At 44.0% G+C, this 26,878-nt stretch overlaps 3 protein-coding genes across 5 annotated transcripts in view; 2 read left to right on the plus strand and 1 right to left on the minus strand.

Annotated features, from left to right (window-relative positions):
• The window catches only part of furinb (furin (paired basic amino acid cleaving enzyme) b), a 66,315-nt gene extending 55,605 nt beyond the window's left edge, over window positions 1-10,710 (minus strand). For both annotated transcript variants that reach the window (XM_079162994.1, XM_079162993.1), the window contains exons 1-2: window positions 10,595-10,710; window positions 5,022-5,307 (exon numbers count right to left, since the gene is read on the minus strand). In XM_079162994.1, coding sequence (XP_079019120.1) covers window positions 5,022-5,198 — 177 coding nt within the window. In that variant the 5' untranslated portion in view covers window positions 5,199-5,307; window positions 10,595-10,710. The remainder of the gene's footprint in view (window positions 1-5,021; window positions 5,308-10,594) is intronic.
• Window positions 10,711-12,089: 1,379 nt separating this feature from the next.
• On the plus strand, window positions 12,090-19,965 carry accs (1-aminocyclopropane-1-carboxylate synthase homolog (Arabidopsis)(non-functional)). Of its 2 annotated transcripts, XM_079162413.1 has the most exons (16): window positions 12,090-12,271; window positions 12,406-13,068; window positions 13,167-13,912; window positions 14,020-14,079; window positions 14,168-14,238; window positions 14,355-14,424; window positions 15,377-15,443; window positions 15,962-16,059; window positions 16,275-16,352; window positions 16,432-16,532; window positions 17,007-17,096; window positions 17,204-17,249; window positions 17,891-18,032; window positions 18,398-18,540; window positions 18,704-18,857; window positions 19,068-19,965. In XM_079162413.1, exons 2-16 carry the CDS (start codon window positions 12,429-12,431, stop codon window positions 19,478-19,480), a joined length of 2,919 nt encoding a protein of 972 aa, XP_079018539.1. In that variant the 5' UTR covers window positions 12,090-12,271; window positions 12,406-12,428; the 3' UTR covers window positions 19,481-19,965. The 2 variants fall into 2 exon arrangements, with proteins under 2 accessions (XP_079018539.1, XP_079018538.1); XM_079162412.1 differs by having other exon boundaries at window positions 12,090-13,068.
• A 530-nt stretch (window positions 19,966-20,495) lies between these two features.
• On the plus strand, window positions 20,496-26,405 carry LOC306698916 (uncharacterized protein). The gene is made up of 4 exons (XM_079163414.1): window positions 20,496-20,655; window positions 20,810-21,006; window positions 22,957-23,148; window positions 23,896-26,405. Exons 2-4 carry the CDS (start codon window positions 20,814-20,816, stop codon window positions 24,168-24,170), a joined length of 660 nt encoding a protein of 219 aa, XP_079019540.1. The 5' UTR covers window positions 20,496-20,655; window positions 20,810-20,813; the 3' UTR covers window positions 24,171-26,405.
• Window positions 26,406-26,878: the final 473 nt, after the last annotated feature.

The following is a 26,878-nucleotide window of genomic DNA, read 5'->3' on the forward strand; positions in this document are numbered from 1 at the left end:
CTTGCAAAAGCAATCAGGCTATTACAGAAAAGAGTATTCCACATAATGATTTATCAACAAATGCTCTGAAGCCGAGCTGTTTTTCCAACACATTGAGTAACACTGAAATGACAAAATACAAGCTCTGACTAAAAGGACCCTTCATGTTTACAGTCCTTTCAATTTCACAAAGTCTTCACAAATTCAGACTCAGATTGTTGTGTGGTAGCACACATAACATGATAGGGATGCTGTGGTATTGGATTAGTATTGGATGGATTTGGTATTGATGAGAAATTACATCTGGATATGGAGGATCCTCATCTGTCTGGGGCTTTGGATAATGTCATGCAGCTCAATGATGTTTGGGACGAAATGACGCTGCGAGAGTAGAAATTAATCAGTTTGTCAATCACTCTGTATGAATATTCATATTTTGAGTTAATAACTCACTCACAGTATAACCAACAAGATGAAAATGTAAACACACTAAGAGCCACGCTGCATATTTTACATTTGTAGCTCCATGTAAGAATAAAGCATACACACTATAATGCTAACTTGCTATTATGACCCAATACTATATGTCAACCAAGCTCCTGTTAAATGGATTACCACTCAACTTTGTTTTTTCAGAAGTTATTTGGTTTTGTCAGGATCATGACCATTTTGGCGACTACAATGACATAAAGAAGTTATCGAATACAAATAAGTAAGTGGATGAAGATTTGTTTCAACTGGCTTAAACTCCATAATTAGCTAATAAATTACAGTTTGAAAATGAGCGCTTGTTTACACGGGGGATCAGACATTAGGATTGAGATTAATGACTTCAGAAACATCAAACAAAGGGTACATTTACTGCAGTGAAAAATAAATAAAGGAAAAAAGACAAACAAATTATTCTGAAAGTGACTTGGGACATTAGCGTGACAGAGCGAAGAAAAATGAAAAAAAAAAGAGTAAGACTCTTACACTTTCTTAGAATATTCTCCTGGTACCATTATAATATATGAATCCCTCTGGAGACTCTTTCATTGTGATTTGTAAGTGCCAACGGCAAGACTTCAGAGCTTTTACGCAGAGAGGCACTCCTCATTTTCCCTTCAAAGTCCTCGGGGAAATAGAAGACAGCAAATACTGCAGGCGCGGGCATTGCTGCAGAACAGAGCAGCATTGGTTTATGTGGCAAAGTGTGAGGATATCAACATCTCAGAACGAATATGCACTGGAGAGACAACAACAGGCAAAGCTGGAGAACCAGAGCGTAAGAGAATAAACTATTACCTTAAAATGAGGACAAAAACATTAGCGAGACAATCAAATGAACGGGCACACACACACACGCCTCCCAATCGCACACAACCCAAGTGAAATCAAGATAAAAGCAACTATCTAGCTGACACAATCAGCCCGACGGAGCTCGCTTTAAAACTCAAATTCAAAAAAAAATCTAACTCTCCTCACCCACAGAGCACTTGTGCATTCTTAAAAGCATCAGTGTCATTTCTTAAGCAATGAAACATGAATTCAATCCTAACTATTGTGGCCAGTCCAGCTCACACAGCCGGATAAGTAGATGAGAGAGAGAGAGAGTTAGTGAGATGCATTTCATGTATTTATTTTGTTACATTTCATGCCAGTACACCTCGTTTGAATCCAATAGACAAAGAGAGAGAGAGCGAGAATGAGCTAGTAGGCTGGTGCATCACACACTTGGCAGGATTTCATGTGCAGAGTATCGCACAATGGCCTTGGAACGCATTACATTCTACCTAGAACATAGCCGGTATGGGTTTGTGTGTGTGTGTGTGTGTGTGTGTGTGTGTGTGTATATATATAGGGCTATTATGGTATGAAATTAGGAAACAGTGGTCTGTAAAAGCTAGAAATTGAATTTTGAAGGAATATTATAGTACAATCAGCCGACACAGGGTGCAATCTGCAGACCAGCTGGAAACTACCTGTTACCTCAGCATCACAGGAGCCAGTGGACTGCTTCCCTGCTGCTCTTGAAGAGGGCCACGGCCGATGGAGTAGACGGCGGGAAGTTGGATAATCTTCTGTGTTTCAGGTTACATTTAAACTATAGCCAAATTTTGGGGTAAGTTAGATATAAATAGAAAGAGACCAAGAGACCCAAATGGAGAGATGGAGAGAGCGAGAGAGAGAGAGAGCGAGAGAGACTCTGGCATTAGACGTCTACTCCACAGAGCGGGGTGATTCAGTCTGTCAACGCCCACAGATCCTGCCCATCCTCGTAAAAACAATGATTCTGACTCTGCTCACCAAGAACACAACGTGACATTTAGCTCTAAACCCTGGTCTGGAACGCCCACGCAGACACAAAAGCATTATTAGAAGAAAAAAAACAAAAACACACACATAGTATTGAACAGATCACAGAGAAACAGATATAACAACCCTCCGCGGCAACTTCTAAATTGCAGATGCACACCGGGAAGTCTTGATGGCATTTACACTTAAGCCCTGGTGTTGAACACATGTGCGCGCACACACACACACACACACACTCACGCACACGCACACACACACACACACACACACACTATTTCCCTCACTCCCACTCAAATATAATGAAGCTGAAGCAATATAAGTGAATCTGCAAATACTTAAAGACGCACCAAGACAATAAGGCATTTCTGAGCACTGCAGGGAACAAACAATCAGTTACGTGATGATCCCATAATCACATTAGTGATAAAAATCCCATTACCTCCTGATTATAGGCTACATCAGCCTCCTTGCTCTCTTCTAGGGCTCTGTAGAACAACCAAGGATGACTGAAAAATGACTAAGCCATTTCCCCCTATGGGCCCCTGCAGCCTCACAAAGCCTTGCTTAACGCGTACCCTCACATAACCCACACTGTACTGTCACAACACAGGCACGGCACGTATCCTGTACATCATCCGTCTCTCATAGCACCCACTCAGGGAATAGAGACTGAAATAAAACTTATTTGGGTGCCTCTGTGAAACAATGACTGAAGATGTACTCACACAAAATCTAATTCCAGACAGTGGATAATACTAAATTTCACCCTTCCAGTCATCCTGCACTCAAGCTTTTCGGTTCTTAATACTAAACTCAATTCTTATTTTTCCAATGGGAAATTGTCAATTATCTTTTTTTTTACCCTATCTTCTAGTTATTATCCATTGTCACCATCTCTAAACTTGTAGACATCTATATCCACTGTTGCAATATCTGCCTCCACTGTAGCGTTTCTTCCACAGCGTGTGGGCTGAGGTGAGAAAGGTACTGTTGCTTGGCTCGGATGAGGTGAGTCTGCATTTGTTTTTTAGGGCCCACTTTGAGGCAACACTCCCGCTCGGGGTCCACAGTGGCTTAATGTCAGATGCACTAAAATGGAAAGCTGCCACATGGCACCAGAGATTCAGTGACAGCCGTCGTAGACTCGCTCCTGTGACTGCTTCGAGCTCTACTCCTTTGACTCAATCACAAATGAACATGGCGGGGGGGGGGGGGGGGGGGGGGAGAGAATAAAAACTATCCATCCCCACATTAATCTAGTGGTCTAAGGGACAGAATTTGAGGCTGATGTCTTTGTGGTTTGGGTGACATGAGGGAAGGAGACATAAAGAGGAGAAAGAAAGCCATACAAGTTTTTTTATTTTAGGGAAAGTGATCACATAAGGAGATTATGAAAGAAAGAAGGATTGCCTCGTTCGGAGGAAGAGAGTGTCCCTGGGCGATTGTCTGGAATGTGTATGTGTGCTCTGTGAGCACAAGATTTAACATTTCATTTTAACCAATTCACTAAGATTAGAGATTGATTCTCTATCTAGAACTCACAGAAACAGTTCAGGGTAAAAGTCTGTAAGGGACCATTACCCCTAATGTACACTCTTTCACTGCGAACTACAATGCGTCTCCACTGTCGGACCAACTGTCCAGATCAATACAATGAACTCCAGATCCAAGCAGAATGTATACGTCCCTCAGACGAGCGAAACGTTAAGGCACATGAAAACAATCTAATATAATGTGCTGGACGATAAAGAGCATTTAGTAATGACACACACATCTAATATTGTCCAGATTGCTGTAAATCCATGTGACAACTGCTCTCTATGATAACAGCGAGACTAAAAACATCTGGCTTTGCACTCCAGACAAAAGCTCAATCGTTGACAAAGTACAAAAAAAGCACAGACGAGCCCCGAATTAAATTTGCAAACCCCTTCTTTTAGAAAATCCTCTTTATTTAAGGTGGGGAGAAGTGGGGTGGGAATATGCAGAACCACCTACGCATATTCCTAAGAAGTAATCCAGAAGGCTGTTCACTGGCGTGTGGAGCACTCAGGCAGCTCCACAAAGACGCATGCAAATGAAGTAAAGTCTCAAGTGGAGCAACAGGGGAAGAAGGGACCATATAGCGACTCACTGTCAACTGCTGAGCACAAATATGGTGAAGCTTAGCCTTTGAAGCATTTTGATATTCAAGCGACTTAACGCACCACTAAGAAAAGAAGGCCCGTCTACTTCCCCCCCTCTTAGCCCTATTCTTCACCCCTTCAAATTATTTTTCTGTCGCCTATCTGCATGCACGACACGACGGCTAATTTAATTAAAATGACTTGGCAAAACCAAAAACAGAAGCCGAACTGGCGGCCATAAAACGAAAGTACCTACATCGCGATTAAATACAACCTTTCTTGAGACCCTGCAATAACAGTGTTGTTGTTCCCCGTCTATTCCTAACACTGCTCTGTAAACACAACTGTCTGCCAGTGTGTTAGGAAGTCATCCATGCCCCACTTAAAATACGAGACGGGGAAGCGGGCCATACTTTTGCAGCAATCTGCTGCAAAAAAAAAACAGGATTGCCTGGAGGGGTCATGTCTGGCTCTCTGATGCTCGGCTTTGATGTACAATAGCTTTTTTCTAACACTGACGCTCACCTACAAGCCAGAGTTGTGTATGGATACAGTCTCGCATGCAGTGACAAACTACACACATTCCCGCACATACGCTTGTGTTTAAGAAGGACGTACGTTGCCGTGGTTGATGAAACCGTGTTCCCTGGCGATGCGGTCGGCTTCCTCCGGCCCCCCATTGATCTGGACGGCCCAGGTGTTGGTGTAGACCTCCGCGGCATCGATCCACTTCACTTCTGCTGTCAGGAGGACAAGGACCGTCCACAAGTGCAGCGGGGCCACCCTGGCATCCATGAAAAGGGAGCACACTTCACGGGGGCAGTCTTTCCGTCCGTCTAGTCACCGCTTTCTCAGGCAGAATGGGGCTCTGCTCCACCTTACAGCAGCAAAGTAGAACAGTGTCCTAGAGATGAGAAGACAGAGCCAGCTTTAGACACAAACATGGCCTTCTTAACTGGGTCACCCTTGGGCCTGGAATTACCTACCATTCAGAAAGCAAACTCCGAAAACTGAAACTAAAATAAACAGCACACCCACAGACCTTATCGTACATCATACTTAGCTCCCTGTCCATAGTCAAACCCAGAGGGGAAGAAAAAAAAAAATAAACACGTCTCCTTAAATGTGCAAAGAATAAATATTAGGTCAAAACAGACAGGGGTTCTGCTGCAAACAGAATGTTTTTTGTTGTTGTTTTTTTTCCCAGACCTGAAATGGTAATGTATGATAATTATATACAGTATATAGGCATGTTGCTGCAATACAGAGACGAGCTTCAAGCAAACCACTACACAGCTAGTTGTAACAAGCAGCAACCAGACAGGCCAAGGCGTCTGAGGGAGAGGACATTTAAACGCTCGCTCAGACTCTGCTCTTAGGTTTAGGATATTCCACAATTTTAATTCGAGCACTTACTATGTATTAGAGAAGGTACGGTACAGCACATTTTAATTGAATAGTAAAATAACAAGCGTGATGAAAAGGGACCATCATTTGAGGACATGTTGAAAGGAAGACGATTTCTCAGGCTTTTGATTTGTAGCTCTTTGAGACGTAGGGAAGGAGCCCGTAAGTCCCACATAAAAAGGAAAAGCTTCGTGGTAAGTTAACGGACTCGGAGTGAGAGGGAAGATGACACGGCGTGGGAATCCGCTAAGTACATCGGCCCATCCAAAAGGAAGATGAAGAGGAGGGAGGTGATGCAGGTTTAAATGCCTGTCCAGTCCCGCCGCTGATCCCACCAACGTGGCATCATCGCGCCAGTCAGTGAGTCAATCCCTGCTACACTGATGTGAAAAGGAATAGGAGCTACTTGAAGCGTTCAGTCTAAGCCTTTTGAATTGAGGAAATGTAAGACTGTTGTGTTCACTTTTGATTTTCCGCTGGATTTTCTGGGAGGTTTAAAAATTCAAAAGGAATTGAATTTCCAAGATAAACCTTTGTAGCAGACTGTACAAAGAGAAGGAGGATGCAGGGAAGCAGGTGAGCACGACAGGTTGCTCTACTCATCCCCGTGGCCGGAAGCTCTCGTCAGTATGTTTTTTGATGCACGGAGATAAACCTTCTTGAGTCCAATGACCATGTGGCCTTTCCTCTATCTATGGCCACATTTCGGACAAATTAACATTTGTATCTTCACTCCCTTAAGGCAAAACCCCTCAGTGCGGTGTTCATTCTGTCAAAACAGTTTGAAGTGGTGGAGTTTGATGACCACTGCAGGCTGTAGGGGGCCTGCAGTGGAGCTGTAGACTTTCAGTCTTGTTAATGGATTTTTTGAAAAACAACGGGAGTCTAACTTCTGCAAGGTAAGGCAAACCTGCAGTAGACTGCTCCACTGACTGTGCCTCAGTGTGTTTGGACTCCTCGGAGGCATTGAAGGTGAAAGAATAAGCTGTGTATCCTCACAGTGCTTTCCAATTAAGTGATTATTGTGCAGTAGGTGGCGGTTCACCTCGTCACCAAGTCTCTCCACCCGCTGACCCCACTGCACCGATTGATATGGGAGGCACATAACAACAGTTACAACACATGGCAGCACAGACAGGCCGGTCATACCGGGGGGAACTTTTCAGGAATATGACGACATGTTACCCACAGACGTACACAATAAGACTGAAAAACATTGTGGCCCTTAGATAATGAGGTTTAACACAATTGCTTCAGCTTGCATCATGTAAAATAAACTCCTTTTGGTGAGGCCATCCATATTGATTTTCCTACTACCCCTAATTGAAAGGATGCTTATAGCTTGTCAAGCGGGCAATTGGAAAAGTAGCAAGGTAATGGATCTGCAGGTAAGCTGTTGTTTTGCCTTAAATTCTCCCTAAAATCCATTGTCCAAAACAAGGAAACATTTCAGAACTTTTTCACCAGCATGACGCTGCCCTCGTCCTTTATTTCACCCTAAAGAAATTGCTTCCGGGAGTTACGCATATCCAAACTATTCAAAGAGGAGAAGCTCGCTGGATCCGAATATATCTGTGGCTACACGCAGATACATGGAGGAGTGGGTGTGGATTGGAGAGCAGCAGGAGAGGTGGTGGAAACATGACCAGGGGCTGTCACTCTTCCTGTGGTGCAATTCTTCTGAGCTCATTAGACGCTATGCTGGAGTCACAAAAACAGGAGCAGGGGGTCTGCTGTCACCGAGAGGGAGGAATAGATGGAGAGATAGAGGAGGAGGAGAGAGACGGGGGTATCCTTCCCACACACACACACACAGCATCGCAGAAAATAACGAGCACATAATAACACAACGCCCAAAACACCTTATCTCAAAACACGGCCCGGAGAGGAGTTAACAAGAGGCTGCTTACTCTTACAATATAGATCAAAAGCCTGAAACTGAGATGAAACTTCAACCTTCAAACTATATGGGAGAACCGGAGACCTTAGGATCTAAACTACAACGAAAATAGAAAATCAGTTGCATAACCTCTTTGGAGATTATAGCACCACACTCGAGTACGTGAGCCGGTGGAAATGCAGGGGTGGATCGGCGACCTGCGCTCTGCTGAAATAACACAACAGCTTTGAATTATTAATTCAGCACCTTCTGTTTCAAGCTATTGACAGAACTGAAAGCGTAGTTCAGCATCTCACGGCGATAAGAAATATTTGATTAAAAAACTCCTGTTTTAAAAAAAACAAAAAACACTTTCTGCATTATGGAACACAACAGCGGCAGCAACAACAGGTAGTTCCTATCAACACATTTGGCGAAGACGCTCTGTCTAGAAAATTCATAACGAGCATTTAAGCAATTAAACACTTGACAAATGAAAGGTACTTTGTGTATTTTCTCGTTTAATTAAGAACTTTAGTGCAAAATAATCAGATTTTCTGAGAAATTCTAGTTAGTTATCAATTTAGGTGACGTCATTGTGTATCACAATATCTCAATATATGATTTAATCACAACATGATTGCATTGAAAGACAATAAATCATCCAATTGAATTATCACCCAGCCTCTGCTTTTAAGCAGCGACAGCCGAAGGTGCATTTGAGGAGTGCCCTTCAGCCCCGAACCGTTCCGGTGTTGCTGCTCAGTGTTCAACAGAACATGACTGTGAAGTACAAACTCACCGCAGAGCGATTCCTGTCCTGAGAGTGGAGAGGGGTGATGGATCAGCAATGCATCAACACTGTGCACTCTTTACTGTCTTGACATCATCATTTGGGCCCGTGGGCAACAGAACATCCAGCCGCGTAGAGCACTGCTGGATGTTTTACAGAGTTGCAGCTTTGAGGAACAATAGCTTTTAATATCCGTTACGAGCCAGACTGCTGAAAACTGAGCAAGATATGGGGGGAATTTTAATATACAATATGGTCATATTAATACTGTGTCGATATGTTCATTGGTTGTTCTTTGCTGATCTTTCAGGCTGTGTTACGGCTTTATGACACAGCTACAGCTCAACACACACATGAGCAGGAGGTTGTATTATTGAACAATACTGACAGATTACTTATGTTGACCTACAGTCAAACTGATAACGTCCCCACATTATCAATATCATGGCACTGAGTCCAACACATTATAATATTACATTTTATAAGTATACCCGAGATAGATCGACCTCTTATTAAGTGCTGGTTTAAAAAAAAATTAAGAGAACTGGGTTAGAAACCGGAAAGTTGCCAATTAGATTTTCCCAACGCATCTGTGAAATCTGCATTACCAGTAAAACACTTGACCCCAAACTGCACCAGAAGAAACTGCTCAGTGAACCTCAGCAGAAGCCCGCAGTTCTATGAACATGTCTGAAAGTGCAAATGTGAAGCATAAGCATTCACTTAACATTCTCTACATTAGTCTCTCTCTGGAGAGACGCAATAAGCATAATGTGACAGAATAGCACAGCCACTCTTGATGGAGGTGAACAGGCGATTTCCATTGGCAATGACAAGCACTCTAAGCTTTGACGGACCATATGCAGCACTCCAGCTCTGTTTCAGACTGCCCACCAGCCAAATCAACACCCACCATGTGCTCTGGGCTGCACTCTCACAGAAAACCCGAGGCACAGGAGAGAACTGCAGCATTTGTGAAGGACCACTGACAGCCAAGCTTCCTCTCCTGAGAGGGGAAATTGCTCCACGTTAAGGGTGCAATTGGAAAACCAAAGGAATTGGGCCGGCATGTTGTGCTCTGCCAGGACAGCGGTGCGCAGCTGGAAGCGAGCCGTACGCCGATATTCAGAGACACACTTTGAAGCAAGCGAGAACGCCGTGACTGAGTACCACTAAAGCCTGATCCATCTTTGCTCCCGCTTGCCTAAACGAGCTGCGGAGATGGAAAAGCCTGATAAAAATGTTGTCTAGGGCAGCAGCAATGTGTCCAGGAGAAAGAATCAATTCTGTAAGTAATGTCCCACAGAGAGATCCAGCCATCTGGATCTTGGCATTGTTCCCTGTGTCAAACTTCCTCTCATCCACAACACCCCCTGCCCTACTTTATAGATGAGTTATATTGTTGATGTGAAGTGTGTCTTCCTACTTCTCTCTCTCTCGCTCTCATCCACTGCATTCCTGCTTCCTTATAAAATACTGATGGATTACCAGCGTTGATTAAACCCAGCGCTGGAGAGGTGTGTATTTGAACCACACAGTCCGACTTCCTCCAGCAACACAAACATTGGAAAGTCCCTTTATTTGATAGCTTTGATCTAACTGACCTGGACCAGATTTAGGCCCAACAAAGACAGGCACGAAATATGAGTTTTATAGGGTAATATGTGATGCGATGAGGTAGTGTGAGCCATCTGAGGAGGAATCTTGGAGCCCTGCTGTTTGCCTCAATAGCTAGTGACCTTGACTTCCTCCCTTGTTGAGATCCCACTGGGAGTTGCACTTGAGGTAATAAAAAAAAAAAACAATAACCAAAGAACAACATAGGATGAGTTTGATCACTTAAAGTTGAGTTACATGTTGGTTCAAACTGAGCACACTTTACTTTTCTTAAAATAGACACAAATATCTGATGAATAGTGTCTAAACGAGCTCTGAGAGGATGAACTAATTGAAAAAGGGGGAGAAAAGAACGTGCGAGCTTGTGCGCAAGAGAGACAGAGAGAGGGGAAGAAAGAAGAAGACACATCGGAATTAACAGATTTAAATGAGACGTGCTGCAGAAAACTGCGCCGCAAATACAAGAGTTAACAAAGGAACATGCCGTTATCTTACCAAGAATAAACTTCAGCGAGGACGCGCTGCGGACGAGCCGGTCAAGTCATATCTCCTTCCAATAAACAGATCCACCTATATTGGATGAAGAAAGCTTGTCAACCACACTGGGGGAGGATTCACCTGACTGGTGAGAGCTGTCGGCAGCGCTGGCAGAGAGACTTTACGCAAATAAAAAGCCGTCAGGCTTTCCGCGACTACTCCGATTGTTCCCACCCACTCCACTCCCCTCCCTGCTTTCAACACATCGAGCTTTAAGTCGCGGCTTTTACAGAAACTACGATGCCAAAAGGACACGAGACGTCCTGCCTCCTCATTATCTTCTTCCTCCGGGCGGAGACTCTCCTCTTCTTCTGAGGTTTGACTTTCAACTTTACGCCTCACCTGAGGCGGTGCGTCCTCTACTTAGTCCAGAAGACGGTTAATAATAATGATGCGATCCGATCACGCGCATCCTAACCTCCAGGTGCTGAATACACCTCTCAAGTCTTGCGCGTTACCCTCAACCAACTTGCCACCACCGTCACCATGCTGTCTTCTGAGTGTGCTTTGTTCAGTTGTTTCACATGACTTGTTTTGCTGGCCAGGTCAACGTCATGCTGGCATTAATTCACACACACAATAAATACACGGATGGGAGGGGAAAAAAATGGAGAATGGTGGGGCTACGTGCAAATACCATGTACAAGGGTTCAGTACTGTATGGAGATGACAACAAACTGCCACGAACCGTTTTCTCCAGGAAATACGTCACGTTTCGGGCCGACTCGACTGTCGCGTGTACTTGATTTGCCTCACCGTGGTCGGTGAAAGGGGCGGGTGACTGTTTTTATATGGGGCGGGTGACTGTTTTTAAGGAGGAATGCACTTACCTAAGGTCACGTTTTACTTTATATTCGCCATTAACAGGTGACCTTCGTAAGTAGGTCAAATTAATAAACAAATTATTTGTTGTGGTGTATTATTCAATTAACAATTCATGATGTACAACAGTAAAACGTATATATTCATACAAGGGAATTATATTTACCAACAAAGCTTAGATTAATGTTTTGCTAATAGTAAAACAGAATTTTTTTATTAAGAATAATGGTTGTTTGCGTTGATTTCAACCCGCTATCGTCGTTATTGTGTCGTTATACGGGACTACTGGGCTGCGCTTGTACACAAAACACACATCCTCGTTTTCCAGATAGCCGGTTTGTACAACGGTTTGTAGCTCTGTGTGTGACCGCCATCTTCTGGATATCTCTTCAACTCACACAAACGGGTGACAAACGGTAGAGGGGGCCATAACACTTCCTGGTCTGACTCGCACGGCTGTGTCCTCTACCCGATACACAGCCCGCTTTCAGCAGCTCCCCTTTGGCACGGACCAAAGTTATCCCGGAATAAGGAACGTAGCACGCATGTGCCGTCAACCCGGATGTAGATGTATTTGTACGCGTCCATTCCACTGGACGTATGCTCAATTCCCCATATTGCCAAGTTATGTCAAATTCGCCCTCGATGAAGTGTATATATTAGCAAGTTTAAGCAAAGCTCTGCACATTTCGAACCGGGCTAACCAGCCGTGACATGTCTGTTGTGCCCACGCGGGTGTCACGTCTGAGTGACAGCCCCGAAACAATCCGCTCCCGAGGAGCTACACTTTTGATTTACGGTCAGAGAACACAAGTGGGTAAATATCGTGCATTTACTGTGTAAATAAACTGTACATCAAGAATGACACGTGACCCGTTTAAGCAACGTCGTGTCTTGGTGTTCCGAGGCAGAAGTGGCCGCTCATGTTTCTTCGTCTTGTGTTGCAGAATACTTCCTGTAACTTAAGACGATGGACTTTCGCGGCAGGAGGCACGAGCGAGGCAGCAACTGGACCGACCCGGAGATAGTGGAGCTGCTCCAGCTGTGGTCCGACGAGTCGGTCCAGATTGAATTGGAGAGCTCGTTGCGCAACCAGCGGGTGTTTGACCGCATAGCGCACGTTTTGCGCGAGAAGGGCATCTACCGCACTGGTGACCAGTGCAGGGAGAAGATCAAAAAGATGAAGCTGGAGTACCGCCGCATCAAGGACAACCACAAAATGAGGTCTTGGAAGTTCTATGACGTGATGGACAGAGTGCTGGCGAACCGCCCGGCTGTTACCTACTCCTCTATGGGCGGAGCTGTCATAGCTCAACAGGTGTTTCAGAGCCAGGGCGGGCCTGAGGCGTACCTGCAAGGAGCTCCAGCAGGCGCCTTTGGTCCCACTTCCTCAGGTGGGTTTCTGTTTGGTCAGCCTCCGAAAGCTGGAGATCTGCTGGATATTAAATGTGAAGATGTTGAGGAGAGCATGCTGAACTCCGGTGTCGCTCCCCCCGAGATGTACTATGGATCTGGAGATGACCAGGAAACCGATGGGCAGTCTCCACTGGGGCCGGAGGACTCTCTGGGTCGAGGCGAGAGCTCAACAAATGCAAGAATCTCACAGTCAGGTTGTCAATCCAAATGATTATTACTATCATTATCAAAGTACTTACCACAAGGTTAGAAAGTGTTATTGAAAAGTTATTTCTCTTTTTCATATCCCCAGGTTTTAGTGACCTCAACATCTGTTCGGCCACGGCTACCACCCACGCTGTGGGTGGCCCTGTGCCCCGGGACACATCTGAGCAGCCCAGTAAGACGGCTTCTCGCCCCCCAACTTCTGTGAGACAGAGGAAGCGACGCCTGGGTGGCAAAACCTCCTGGGCTCATGGGGGTGCAAGATGCGGCGGTCAAAAGAGCCTGGATAAAGCCTTGGCCAGCTTCCTGAAGTGGCAGCAGTCGGCAGAGGAGCGCCTCCTCTCCCTGGAGGAGGCGAGGCTTGAGAGAGAGCTGGAGGCCGAGGAGCGCAGGGAACAGCGGGAGGAGAAGAGGGCGGAGCAGGAGCGCCAGCATGAGCTCCGCCTCTTCAGCTTACTCACGGGGGCATTGGCTGCTGCCAGACAGAGCACTCCGACTGCCACAACAACACCGACCTGCCCTTCCGTCTCACCCCTGGCTCATCTGTCAGCTTCACTGACGTCCACAGCCGCCACCTCCGTCTCGTCATCTTTCCCTCCGCCGCCTTCGGAAGCTCCCACTACACCGGAAACTGTAAAATCAACACCGCCTGTATCTGCAAAGGCCTACGAAATGTCCCAGAATGTTTTGGCAACTCAGAGAGGCGCAGAGTCTCTCGGCCGCAGCGTGTACCTGTCCAACCGGGGTAACGCCATCCGACAGAATCAAGGCATTCTCCAGCAGAGCTACGCCCAATATGCAACGGACAAACACCACGATACAGAGAACCCGGATGTGAGTTAAGAATAAAATACCTGCTACAGCTTGTCAGACGGCTCTGATGTGCCAAAAGCAATGTCAACACAACAGAAAAGTCTAATGTTTTTTCTTCTCACTCGCAGGGTATCATCAACATGGCTACCAGTGAGAACAAGCTCTGCTATGATCTCCTTCATAAACGGGTAAAATGAACGCTGCAATCCCAGCCCGGTAATCTAAATGATTCTGCCTGCATTCACAAATGAATTTCATTTTTCTTCTCTGCTACAGCTGACCAAGCTTGACATGCTATATATTGGCCCATCCTTGTTGCAGTATTCAGACTGGAGGGGACACGCCTTGTAAGGGATTAAAGTGGACCATTTATTTTCAGTTTAGACGAGTGGCTCGTAGTAAAGTTACATTTTAATGAGACCTTTCAAACTAAACCCGTCTTATAACCTTTGTTCTCTTCCAGCCTGAGAGAGGAGGTGGCAAAGTTCCTGACTCACTACTGCTGCTCTCCGAACCCGCTGAAGGCTGACAGCGTGAGTGAAGGTTGTTTCTTTTGATGCTGGAATTTAGTTAATAATCTCCAAGAGTTTAAACTACAGAGTTTAAACTACTGAACGCTATTACATCTGCTGTAGTGCCACCTGAACTACAATACAGCGCTACTGTTCTACATTAATCATTTAAAACTACTCTTCAGAATGACTGGTTGCACTTTTGACTCTCCATTACACGTTACATCTAATAATTAAGGGACTGGAGCACAGATTGACTTGCAGCTTTTAATGGTGGTTCTGAGTCAAAAGGGACAAAGACATTTTATTTATGTTTACCAGGATGTTCCCATTGAGATTTAAAATCTCTTTTCCGAGGCAGTCCTGGCCCAGACAGGTTTACAAGGCAAGGTTTAGCATAAAAGTTCAAACAACAAAAGAAAATAAGAAGTTTTACATAGAAAAAAACAAGTAACAGGCTTAAAACAAACGGTAAAATTGTATCAACCAATAAATTAGCAGAGTTGTCATGAAGCTGTATGCTGTAACCTAGAACTGGTTGGAATACATCCAATTTTCTTTGTTGTGTTTTTTTTGTATAACTAGTCCATCAGGATTGCTGTGATATGTGAAAAGAAGGTTCTCTTCCCATGACTGATACATATGTCCAGCAAAGGATAAAATAACTGACAAATAAGTCTTTTATAAATGTTTTATACTGCTGCTGCAGAAGACACTCTGAGGCAATGGATTCAATGAATGTATCCGATTATCTCTGTAATGATTATAAAGGCGCTAAATGCTGCAACGGTAACTAACCTTGTTTTGTTTGGGGGTAACCAACTTAATTTGCAGATGTAATGAATGGCTGTTTAGCAGGTGGATGAATTTGTATCATATTTATCATATTTATCAGGCCTCCTCTTGTGCCTTAATTGGGTCTTTCATAACACGCTGGATGCGTGTGTGTGTGTGTGTGTGTGTGTTTGTACAGGTTGTGGTGATGAATGGCTGTTGTTCCATCTTCTCGTGTATTGCTGCAGTCATTTGTGACCCTGAAGGTAGGTTCAGAATGCACTGACACACACACACACACACACACAATACATCCATATCTATACTGCATGAATACAAATATGTGCACAATAGCAAGAACAACTAAAAAAGATCATTGTATACTATATAATACAATGGGGAAGTTGTAGCATAATTATTTATACAAAACACCTTTTCATTAAGTTATTCATTTGGGCAGCTACATAAATTGCTTATTCTTTAGTGCCACGGCAAGCAATGCCTCATTTAGAGCAATGTAACATATTTGTTTTGCTCAACAAGTGCTTTGGAAGTCACGAACCTCATAAGCAGCCCATGTTTGTCTCTTTACTTTCACCGTGGATCATTTTTATGCTAAACCATTTATTTGCCTGGCAAATTCAGATGAGTACATGTTTACAAATTGTTGAATTTGCTTCTAAACCAGCACTGAAAATGAGCACTAATACCTTAAGTAGTAGCTCATATGGGTCTTGGTGGATGCGTTTGTATGTCGGTGGTCATTGTGTATTTCGTGTTGTAGATGCCATTCTCATCTCTACTCCTTTCTACGGCGTGATCACCGAGGATCTACATTTGTATAGTGATGTAAAACTCTTCCATGTTCCTCTTGACTGTGAGGTAGGAATACAGAGCCTGATTTACTCGCAGTGCTAACTATGTGCTTGTGTTTGAAATGTCTGCTCTTTATGTCCTCGTTGTGCCGTACTGATCATATATACATTCAATATATCTCACATTCATATGCTTATTGCATTCACCTTTTTAAGTGCATCATGTGGTCTCGCTCAGTAAGGTGTATTGTCAGTTGTTGTCTTGGTATTTTTCATCTTTAGGCCGATGGCAAAGGCAGTCGACCCTTCCACCTCACTGTGGGCAAACTAGAAGAAGGGCTTAAAAGGGCTAAACAAGAGGTAATTCATGAATGCATTTATTCTTACGCAGCTTCATTTCTAAAGACTTTGAATGACATTTATGGCCATCTTTTTTTAGGGTGTGACTATCCGAGCTGTTATACTGATGAACCCCCACAACCCTCTGGCTGAGATCTACACCCCGGAAGAGATGATTGCCTTCTTGGAGTTCGCCAAAAGGTGTGTTTTTCCCACTATTATCTCACGCTGTGGCCCAACACTGTAATTCTCAAGCACAAAGCGCCAAGTGCCAGAGCACCGCATACAGGTCCTGTGTGAACTCTTTTATTTTACAGCACCGGGAGCTGCTGTCCCGTGTATGGAATATCAAGCGCTCTTGATGGAGTTTTATCACCTCTCTTAACCATCAGCATATTGTCAAGTGCAGCTATGTGCCAAGGAGTCTCCTGCATCATGTTTTCTAAATCATCTGGCCAGAGTAATTCCCTCCACAGACGCTTGCAGGCACTGAGCTGTTGTAACCATAAACCACAGTGCTTTTACACTGACGTAGGACGCTGAGGGGACCGTTTTACATTTCTGTTGCATTTTCTTTCTCATAAACAATGATTAACAATATAAAACCAAGGTTTATTATTAATGCTGCACTGTATATATTTATGTTCTCTTTCCCTCTACGATTCCCGGCTTCAGAAATGAGCTCCACTCTATCGTTGATGAAATATACATGCTGACGGTCTTTGATGAACCTGTTGCCTTTCGCAGTGTCCTCAGTATAGACAGGTACTGCATGAACCTAACCTCTGCATGATCACCCTATTAGAGCTTTAATCATAACGACTGTGGCCGAGGACAGCCTCTTAATTGCTAACGATGTGCTCTTCTTTCAGTCTGCCCGACGCACAGAGGACACATGTCATGTGGGGGCTGAGCAAAGTACGTACTGTTCTGCGCTGCGTGAGTGTGTGAGTGTGTGAGGCTTTTTATGTCCCGGCTCACGGTACAGTGAAATCTCTCGTCTTATCCTCTGTGGGTGTTTGCTTTCACCCTTCTTTTTCATTTACTTCCTCTTGGGGCGGCTGTGGCTCAGGGTTGTCCTTTTTAATCACAAGGTTGTCGGTTCGATTCTCCGGCACATTTTTGTCTCAGACTGATGAAAACGACAATGAAAAACCAACGGCCAGCAACTAAAACAAGCGGCCAGGCCACCTTGGCGCTGGAACATTCTCATACATAACATAGTTAGTTATCTTTGCACGCCGGCAAGGGTGAATTCTTCTATAGTTACAACCGCAAGATACATTTGAGCACGTACGCTAAGACAAAGGGTGAAGGGCTACTGAGCAAAAGTACTTATGCATGAATACAATATACTGAGTAAGTAAGTCGAATTAAATACTAGAAATTTGCTATCGCAACCTTTTGTCCGCATGTCAAAGTGTCTTTGAGCGAGACTCTGAACCCCAAGTTGCTTCCTAGCAGCCCACTGCTCACAAATGCTTAGGATGGGTTAAATGCAGACGTGGAATTACATGTATGTATGTGAAGATAAAAACTAATAATCTGTCGTTTTCTAGGATTTTGCAATGGCAGGAACCAGACTGGGCACTCTGTACACTGAGAACACAGACCTCGTGGAGGCTATGGCCCAGCTGGGCTCCTTCCACGGTGTCTCTGGAACAACCCAGCACCAAGTAGCACAACTGCTTCAGGACAGAGGTATGGAGCCACGCTTCTCATGTGCTCAATGTATTGAGAAAATAATCATCACATCACATCACATCACATCATCTATTTTGATAAAGACCAGTCAAGATTCACACTAATGCAATCAGCTGTCCTTGTACTCAGCAAGCAGTGTTTTGTTGGGTTTAAATTGCTAAACTGGAATTATTTTGGATGCAAGCTTTTCAACAATTCAGAAATGTGCTTTGTAGCGGTTTCCCCGCTTCCGATAGATATTTCCCCTTTTTTTTCTCCGGCTTCCTCTGATATGACAGGAGCACAGCGTGGTTCTGCTGCACAAAGACATGTGACATTTAATTTACACATACGTATTGCCGCTTCACGCTCTCCTGTTCCAGAGTGGATCAGCGGCGTTTTTTTACCCGAGAACAGACGCAGACTGAAAGCTGCTCACAGTTACCTGACAGGAGAGCTGCAGAGTATGGGCGTCCCCTACCTGGAGAGACGTGCTTCACTGTATGTCTGGGCCGACCTCCGAGAGGTACCAAGATCAAAGTCCCGCTACGACGTTGGGGCGGACATATTTTAAGTTCTTACTGGCACTAATTCAAATGAAAAATAACCCCACGAGGGTGTTTCTGGAAAACATTGTGTGTTTCTTCCCGGGGGCTTGATGCGTCACTCCTATCTCTCCATTTTGGTAGTACCTCAGAGAGTCGACGTTTGAGGAGGAGTTGTGCCTGTGGAGGCGTTTCCTCAGACACAAGGTGGTGTTTAACTGTGGCCAGGCCTTCTTCTGCTCCACGCCCGGCTGGTTCCGCATCGTCTTCGCAGACCAGCAGCACCACCTTCAGCTCGGTCAGTCTGTAGTCTGTCTGATGTGATATGTTGAAAGGTTGATATATGTAGTTGTTTTGTGTTGTTCCCAGTCTCTTGTCTTAAACTAGACGTTGAGTAGACTGTGTATCATTTCATTTATTCACCCAAATTGTGTTGTTACGGTTTATCTTCTGCTTTTAATGGATAATAGGTTCTGACTTCTTCTGCTAATGTTTTGTGTTATTTCAGGCGTGAAGCGACTTAGGGAGGCCTTGAAAGAAATCAAAGAGAAAATCACCAGCCCCCTTTCACACTCTATCAAAGAAGCCAGTGAGGAGGGCAACAAATCAGTGAAAGAGGACAGTGCAGAGTCGGACAATGCTGCGGTTGTCAATTCAACATCATCACCCCAGAGCAAGTCATCGGACCAGGAGAAGGATAGCCCTGTTCCTGACACGGGCTCGCTGGCCACTGAGGAGTTTGTGTTGCTGGACTGCCAGGCATCCAAGCCCGCTGACAGCCTGGACTCTCTGATTGGCACGCTCAGGCACCAGATCCACGCCTCCGATTGGCTGGAGAAAAACACTCCAGAGCTGTCGGCTGGGGAGGACCCAGAGATTCTTGATGTATTCAAGACCCTGCTGCAGAGAGCCAGCAAGTAAGCTTCTTGGACAAACAGGCACGAATGCAGCTGCCAAATTTCAAGAGGCGGCCCTTCAGCGTCCTTCTTAGTCCCTGCGTTTATGGTGAAAAGCTTGACACAAACACTTGACGCAAAGTCAAATCTGATGGCTGATTTTTAGTGAAGAGGAAACGTTAGCTGAGAGCAGGGTAGAGAGGAGAAAACAAAAGGAAACCAGGCAAGGACAGATGGGAGGACAGGACAGAGTACTTTCCTACCTGCACCTCTAGGCCTTATTCTTAAACTGCTAGAGGAGACGGCCTTGTTTTTTTTGTAATGCTAAAATGTATGTTTATTTACTCCAACAAGTGAATGCCAAATGTAAATCAACCAAAATCAGTCAGGCGCTATTCTTAAACATTTTTTATCGTAATCTGAATTATTCATCTTCATAGTTTGATCAGAAAGTATTGTACTTTCTGTAAATGTAATGATCTGTGAATAAAGGAATGTATTGATTCTTTATTTGACTATAATCTTTCATTTAGAGTACATCTGAATTGGCCAGTGAATTTATTTTAAGATGTTTACTATCTTATTTTGTATGAAACATACTCCAATGGCATTTTAATGTGACATTTTGAACACTTTCTTTTGGGTGGGCTGTGGGCGCCGTTCCATTGGTGGTGTGACGTCGAAGACGCCATCAACCACATCACGCTGTGACAAACCCGAGAGTGGGATTTCCTTAAATGCTGTCACCCGCGCACACAGTTTCTGCATTTGACACAAACAAATGTCTGAGTGGTATTTTGCGGTTACAGAGCATCTCCCAAGAATCAAGAGAGTTTAAAGACTCATGGACTTCCCTTTGTTGTCCAGTTATTCTTTATTGCTTATAGCTCAATGTTGGTGACACAAACTTCTGCTTCCTCAAATATTGAATGGTGCTTTCACTTTCTCTACAGCGTGAGTTGGTGGGTCACAGTGGAGAATTCACGGGGGAAATTTAGCCGCTGGCTGGGGGAGTTTCCATTGCAGCAGAGGCGGAGTAACACTGAAGGGTTTGAGCTGCAAGTGAGGGCTTGTGGTCCTGAGCAGTACAAGAAGGGTGTTGGTACAGCAGTAAACTTAGTGTAATAGTAGTAGTGTAAACGTTGTACCTGTAACTGACTAACCTCACAGCTTTGTTCCTGTCTTTTCTCGACAACAACGGTAAGACCATACTTTAAATACAATTTTACGTTTTTAAAGCTGATTTATATGAACTAGGTCAGTTTTTATTCTGTTGCTCAATTTCAATACACTCTAAATACGCATCTCTTTCCTGCGGTCTCCTCCATTTTCCTTGCCTCTCTCTGTGGTGCAGAGATATGAAGTTGCTGGAGCTGGGGGACTCCATCAGTCGCTTCAGGTTTTCTCAGTCCTGTGTGGGTTTGGCCGGTTGCCTGTGTGTCTGCTATGCGGTCTGGACACCGTTCTGGCTGAAGGAGAGGGGGCTCTGGACAGAGTGGAATGACACTGAAAGTGACCAGACAAACCGTAAAGATGTCATCGTCTTCAACGGTGAGCCACATTTACATCTTCAACATTTTGTCTGCAGCCAACATATCTGTCTAAATATGTCGCTCAGGGTTAGGTTAAACGTTTGGCGGACATGCAGGAGGAAACAAATTTATGAAGGAGGGCAGAATATTTAAACATGGCTGTGCTGTGTTGATAAGACACTGATTCTGCTAGAGATCAGCCTCAGGGAGCCTTTTACACCTCTGAATCATCCTTTCCCATCAGGAGGAGCATTTGAAAAACCACTGGGTTGCAAAGCAGCTTCTCAGCCGGCAATAATAAACAAGTTTGAGCTCGCCCCTGTACCAGAAAAATGCATTCTTTTTAGGAGCGTTCACACTTGGCTGGAAGTAAATGTGCTGAAATCTTGGTCAGCTGGTCTTTGTCAGCTACATCTTGTTTGTGGACATTGTTTACTAAAGAAAAAGATTTCAGTTGCTTTTATTCCACTGACATTGTAACAATGCAAACACACTTTCAGATTAAATCTATTGTTATTCCTCTGCCCTCACTCTGTGTTTAAGGGTGCAGCGAGCTAATCCACCTCCAAAAAAGGTTGAAAACAGAGCTTTGAATGTCCTTTCAGGTTGTTATTGGAAGCAATTATCAAACTATGAAAACACTTTTTTTAAATGATTTTGATTATAAATTCAAAAACAAGAGTTACACTGTTAGAAAAATTCACCCGAGACCGATGGAAAATCATTAAACAATTGGCCATTTATTCTTGCAAGAAGGAGACCGAGTTGATTCACAAACAGTATACATGGATCAAGGCTGCTCAGAGGTCTGACTCTGAGCCTCGGATATTTATACCAAGTAAACAATAGTGTCACATGCAATCTACATCACGAAAGCATAACACACACAAATTGCCTTCATTCAGCATATTCTAAGTATCGGGACACTTTAACAATTCGTTCTAGTACAAAGATCACTTTTATCATCGGAAGACGCCATGAAGTATCGACGCCGTCTACAACTTTATTTACCATTACAAGCAGTGCTGAGTGTTCTTTCGGATAGACTAAACAACTGTGGCGCTTAATGTCAGAGGAAGTTCACACAACAAGGACACATAAGGACACCAAGTCTTTGTAAGCACACATAATCATTAGTCATTTAGATTTTCCCCAACATACACCAAAGGTTTTGATCCATCAATTAGTCCAGTAACAAGTAACTAAACTTGAATCAGAACGAATAGACTTGCCAGGAAGATACAAAGTATCACTAGTGAAAAATCCACATTAAAGGAATACTTAACCCACAAAAATGATCAATTACTCACCCTGTGTTACCTTGAATCCTTGAAGAAAACGTGCTTGTATGTCTTTATTCTTGTACAAAAATACAAGAGTAAAATACAATACAGTCAGCCCAACACTAACCGTACTTGTATGTTGTTGTTGCCTCAGACAGCTACTATAATGGCCAACTTGGTTTCGTAGTAAACACAGAAAAATCAAATTAACAATCACAACACAGCTGTAACGGTACATGTACAGACAGATGGTGCTCCAGCAACGGCATTTGGGAATTAGATCAAAGATTCTTCAATATATATTCAATATTTGCTTGGTCAGAGAGAAAATGGGTGATGTTATAATGTGAGTTAAACTGCTACTAAAGGACACCCAACTGAATACAACTGTGTCGTTTCTTACTGTGCAAACACACTGAACGGTTGAAAGTAATGTAGTGTGAGCTCAATATTATGAAAAATACCTTTTAAAGTACACAACCTCTTGATTTTACTCCTCTGGTTTCAGTTGTAGGCAGGGACATGTTATGAGGGAATCCCCCCGTGAGTCATCAATTCATCACGGTGCCTATTTATAGTAAAAAACTTAATGTACCTGTGGCAACTTATAGTTAGATATCCATGAGTCTGGTTTACCCTTCCCTTTTTGAACGGTGCGTGTGTGTCTGTTGTTGTGTGTCTTCCAGTGCTGGAAGCAGAGAGAGTATTTGGAGTTCTTTCCTTCCTCATGGCTGTGAGCACGGGTGCTCTGTGTCTGGTGTTTGCCCTCTGCTGGAAATCTGAGACGGTGCGCTCCTACTCCAACACCCGCTCTCTCCTCATGGCGGGACAAGCCCTCTACCCCTCCACACTGCTGCTGCTCACCATGGCCTCCACAGGTAACACCACTGCACTGCTCAGAATATGAGAAACACTGCATGTGCTCCAATACCCATATACCATACTATTTAGCATGCCATAAAAAAAAAAGGTATGTCCCAATAAATAAGGTTGCATTTTGCAGTGTGCAAGCCAGCATGCTTTTCTGGCTGTGCTGACCCACAATCCTCTGCGCGGCGTATATGTGAGCAAGAGGGTCAAAGTTGAAAAGTGTAATGTTACAACGAGGGAGCATGGTGCCAATCGAATGCATACTGCATGCAGCAATACCAACTTTGTAAGAGCAGCTGCTGTGTGTACTAAAAGTAAAAAGAAAATGATGTGACTTGAAACACAGCTTGTTTGCCTGAGCCACACGCCATGTTTTTGTTTTCCTCTGAATTAATGATTGACTGCTGTTGTTTCGGGAGTTTTAAAATAATAGATACATTCCAAGTAAAGTAGTAAAACACAGCCCCATTCCCAACTAACCTCAAAATAGCCTTTTGGTTTGTGTAGTTCATGTCAAACCCACACCTCCAGAAATTCTTTCATGTACTTCTCATTAACATACCCTGCAGGGAAGCAGTTTTTAAAGATACTTTTTACTTCTCTTGGAATTGCAGTTTATTATCATACAAACGCTTTTCTAAAGCTCCAGGCATGTAATAATTGACCTTAATGACCCCCCCCCCCCCCCCCCCCCCCCCCCCCCCTTTTCCTCCCAATGATCCTTGATTTGACTCGTTTGTCTCCTCTATCTACAGGATTCTTTTTCCTCCTCAGCTGGTCTCTTTTTACCTATCAGCACCGGGAAGAAATCCGTCAAGACGTGTCCGGCCTCGGCTCCTCCTATTGGCTCGGAGCTTTAGGTTGGGTCCTGCTGTTGGTCCTGGAGGTGATAGTCTTTATAGCTGAGCAAGCTGTTGTGCCGGACATCCTGCCGGACTTAGAGAAGGCTGTGGAGTCGTGGCGGATTTCCTCTCAACGCAAGGCCGAGAAACGCCCTTTCAGCGATGGTTATTACCATTGTTACAGCTAAAGAAACGTGGCTCCCAAGAGCCTTGGTTGGAGTGCAGAAGTAAGGACATGACTGAGGAAAAGGATGTGAGTGCGTACGTTACACATTAAAGCACACAGACTCAATGAGAAACCAGCAATTCCTCGCTGCTTTATAGCTCTGTACTGCACAGCCAGACTGAATACTGATTAACTGTGTATGGAGTGTTTGCCAGAGGAACTGAGTCTGAATCCTGAAGGTACGTGGGACTGAAGTCTCCAGCATTCTCCAGTTTGTTATCAGTATGGACTGCAATGAAACTAAAACACACTAAGGACCAACAATATTGGCTGAGAAACTGCGCACCAAATGCAAGATGACAACTGTTTTCTTATAAAGTGAATGGGACTGTTTTTTTTGCACACTTTTGAATTTCATAAAGCTTTGTCCAGGTTTGCCCCCTGGGCCAGGAACAGATCCAGCTGTGGAAGCTTTTCAGTTGAACGTGTGTAAACAAAACACTCACTAAACATTCAACTCATATCTCCAACTAAACATTTCAGTATGTTGCTGTTGTAGTTGATGAATGTTAAAATTGCGCCATCTTGTGACGCCTATGTGACACTTTTGATAGACCTCAACAAAAGAAAATAATATATTTTTATATGTATATGGACATCATCATTTTTTGTTAATTGCTCATTGCAAATAAGCATTGTGTTGTCATTTTAATTAAAAAAGGTGTCTGTAGTCATACTAATCAATGATCCCTTATTTTTATAATATATATATATATATATAGCATGTTCAACAAGGCTTAGCTTGACGATGCATCCTGTGCTGTCTACACCCTTCCACAGCTAAATAGAAGTTAAAAGGCTTCTCTGTCCAAACGGGTGTTATCTGAGAGCTCAGTCTGAGCATCATGTTTAACTGCTTGGACAGTTGTCCTACATCACCCTACCAGGTGTTGCATGTGTAGTGCATGCATTTCCAGTATCCAGTCCCCAGCTCTGCGGTTCATTTGGACCACCCGACAGCCGACTGGCTCCAAAGCCGTTATTTACTTTCCTCTCACACATTCCCAGGAGGAGAGGAAGCACTCCGGTGTTGGACTGCTTATGTTTATGTTCTCAACCTGCCAAAGTGGGGGAGAATTAAGTGGCTCTGGCTCTGTTAATTGGGCGTTAATCAGGTGTTGCTCTAATTAAAAGGCAGTTCCGCCCTGTTGGGCCCTGGTAATGAGTTTGTTATTAAATCCACAGAGGATTTTTGTCTCTTTTTCAATTTACCGACAGGGTAGTGCTTAATTGCCGTGTAAATGAGGAGAATGTCCTTGAAGGTCGTCTTGCATCAGCACACGATCCATGAACAGAATTGTTCCAAAGAGCTTCCCCACCCAAACTTCAAATCCATTCAATTCACTGTGTGTTGACCTCTTGTGTCCAGCTGTGCCTCTCAGTGACACCTTTCATCATTAGAAGAAACCTCCTCAAACCTCATTTGCTAAATTGAGAGAGCAGGTACACTCCTTTACTTTTGGAAAAAAGTACTTTTAGAATTGATTTTTGTTTATTTCCCCCGGTGGGTACTGTCTGGGCCAATAAAAGCATGCAGTCTTTTGTGGCTGCCAGTGTCTCATAAACAAACCCTCCACTTTTCACTTTCCACCACCACAAACGCTGCTCTTTCACCCTTCAGACCGAAGGTGGAGAATGCCTTCATAGAAAGAGAGGCCAAGTCAATGTGCGGATAGAAAGACAGAGATAGTGAGACGTTTAGGCACAAAGGATGAAACGACAGATGAATGGTAGAAAATGTTACGCACTGATAGACAGGTGGCCTGATAGACACAGAGAGATTGTGGGTGCTGATTGTTGAAGGGCATTTGCTACAGAGACATCAATCAGAAGATGGCACCAAGATTGAGCAGGCCGCCAGTGTTTCCTGCCGGTGACCGGCAGCATGTGTCGAACACAACCTGGGATAAACCACTGCTCTTCATATCAATTAGAGACCAATTATACAGCCATGTCCTACTAATTATGCTGCACTGCCTCCATCCCCATCCCCCAAGTGTGTGTTTCTCTTTGCTCCTGTGTTTGTGGTTGTGTTCATAGAGATAAATAAATAAACTTGCTGGCTGCCAAGGCGAGGCGTCTTTAATCAATGCTGTAAGTTTGTATTTTTGGAGGGGAAGACAGCAAGCTGTTGTTTTCAGTTTGACCTTTTGGTGGTGCTGGTGTAACATCTATTGCTTTGCCTCTCGCAATGAAATCTGGCAAAATGTGGGAGATACTGCTCTCATTTGATTTGAGTAATGAAATCACAAAAATAAAAGCTATGAATATGTGCACGCGTTTGTGTGTGTTTGATTTTTATTTGCGAGGTAGACAAAGTGTGATTAATATTCTCAAGCATATTTCAGAGGATTTTGAGCCAGAATGTGCCAGACTACCTAATGAGTCCAGTTTTATTTTCCTCGATCTGAGGGCATGATGAATTATGAAATAAAGTGAGAACTCCATGCTTTTTGCAGTTTTATGTCTCTGTAGTTTACATAATTCACTCAGAACATTTGTAACTTCCCTGACAGGTTAATGCTGTTGGGTTCAAAGTCAAGACGCTGAGGAAATACACAGAAAGACTTGACAGCAGGGGAGAAACAGACATAGAGATGAGAGGAGGAGAGAACTGAGAACAAGGGGAGAGAGAAAATTGGCGCCCCTGCTCGAATGCTCAAACGCTGT

This window comes from Pholis gunnellus, assembly GCF_910591455.1.
Source record: "Pholis gunnellus genome assembly, chromosome: 7".
NCBI classification, from domain to species: Eukaryota; Metazoa; Chordata; class Actinopteri; order Perciformes; family Pholidae; genus Pholis; species Pholis gunnellus.

Excerpts from the sequence above, each read along its gene's own strand:
- accs (XM_079162412.1), top strand. The coding sequence starts at position 12,429 with ATGGACTTTCGCGGCAGGAGGCACGAGCGAGGCAGCAACTGGACCGAC. Across the intron at positions 15,444-15,961 it reads AGTCATTTGTGACCCTGAAG|ATGCCATTCTCATCTCTACT; the intron begins GTAGGTTCAGAA and ends TTCGTGTTGTAG. Across the intron at positions 17,250-17,890 it reads TCATGTGGGGGCTGAGCAAA|GATTTTGCAATGGCAGGAAC; the intron begins GTACGTACTGTT and ends GTCGTTTTCTAG.
- LOC306698916 (XM_079163414.1), top strand. The coding sequence starts at position 20,814 with ATGAAGTTGCTGGAGCTGGGGGACTCCATCAGTCGCTTCAGGTTTTCT. Across the intron at positions 21,007-22,956 it reads AGATGTCATCGTCTTCAACG|TGCTGGAAGCAGAGAGAGTA; the intron begins GTGAGCCACATT and ends TGTGTCTTCCAG. Across the intron at positions 23,149-23,895 it reads GCTCACCATGGCCTCCACAG|GATTCTTTTTCCTCCTCAGC; the intron begins GTAACACCACTG and ends CTCTATCTACAG.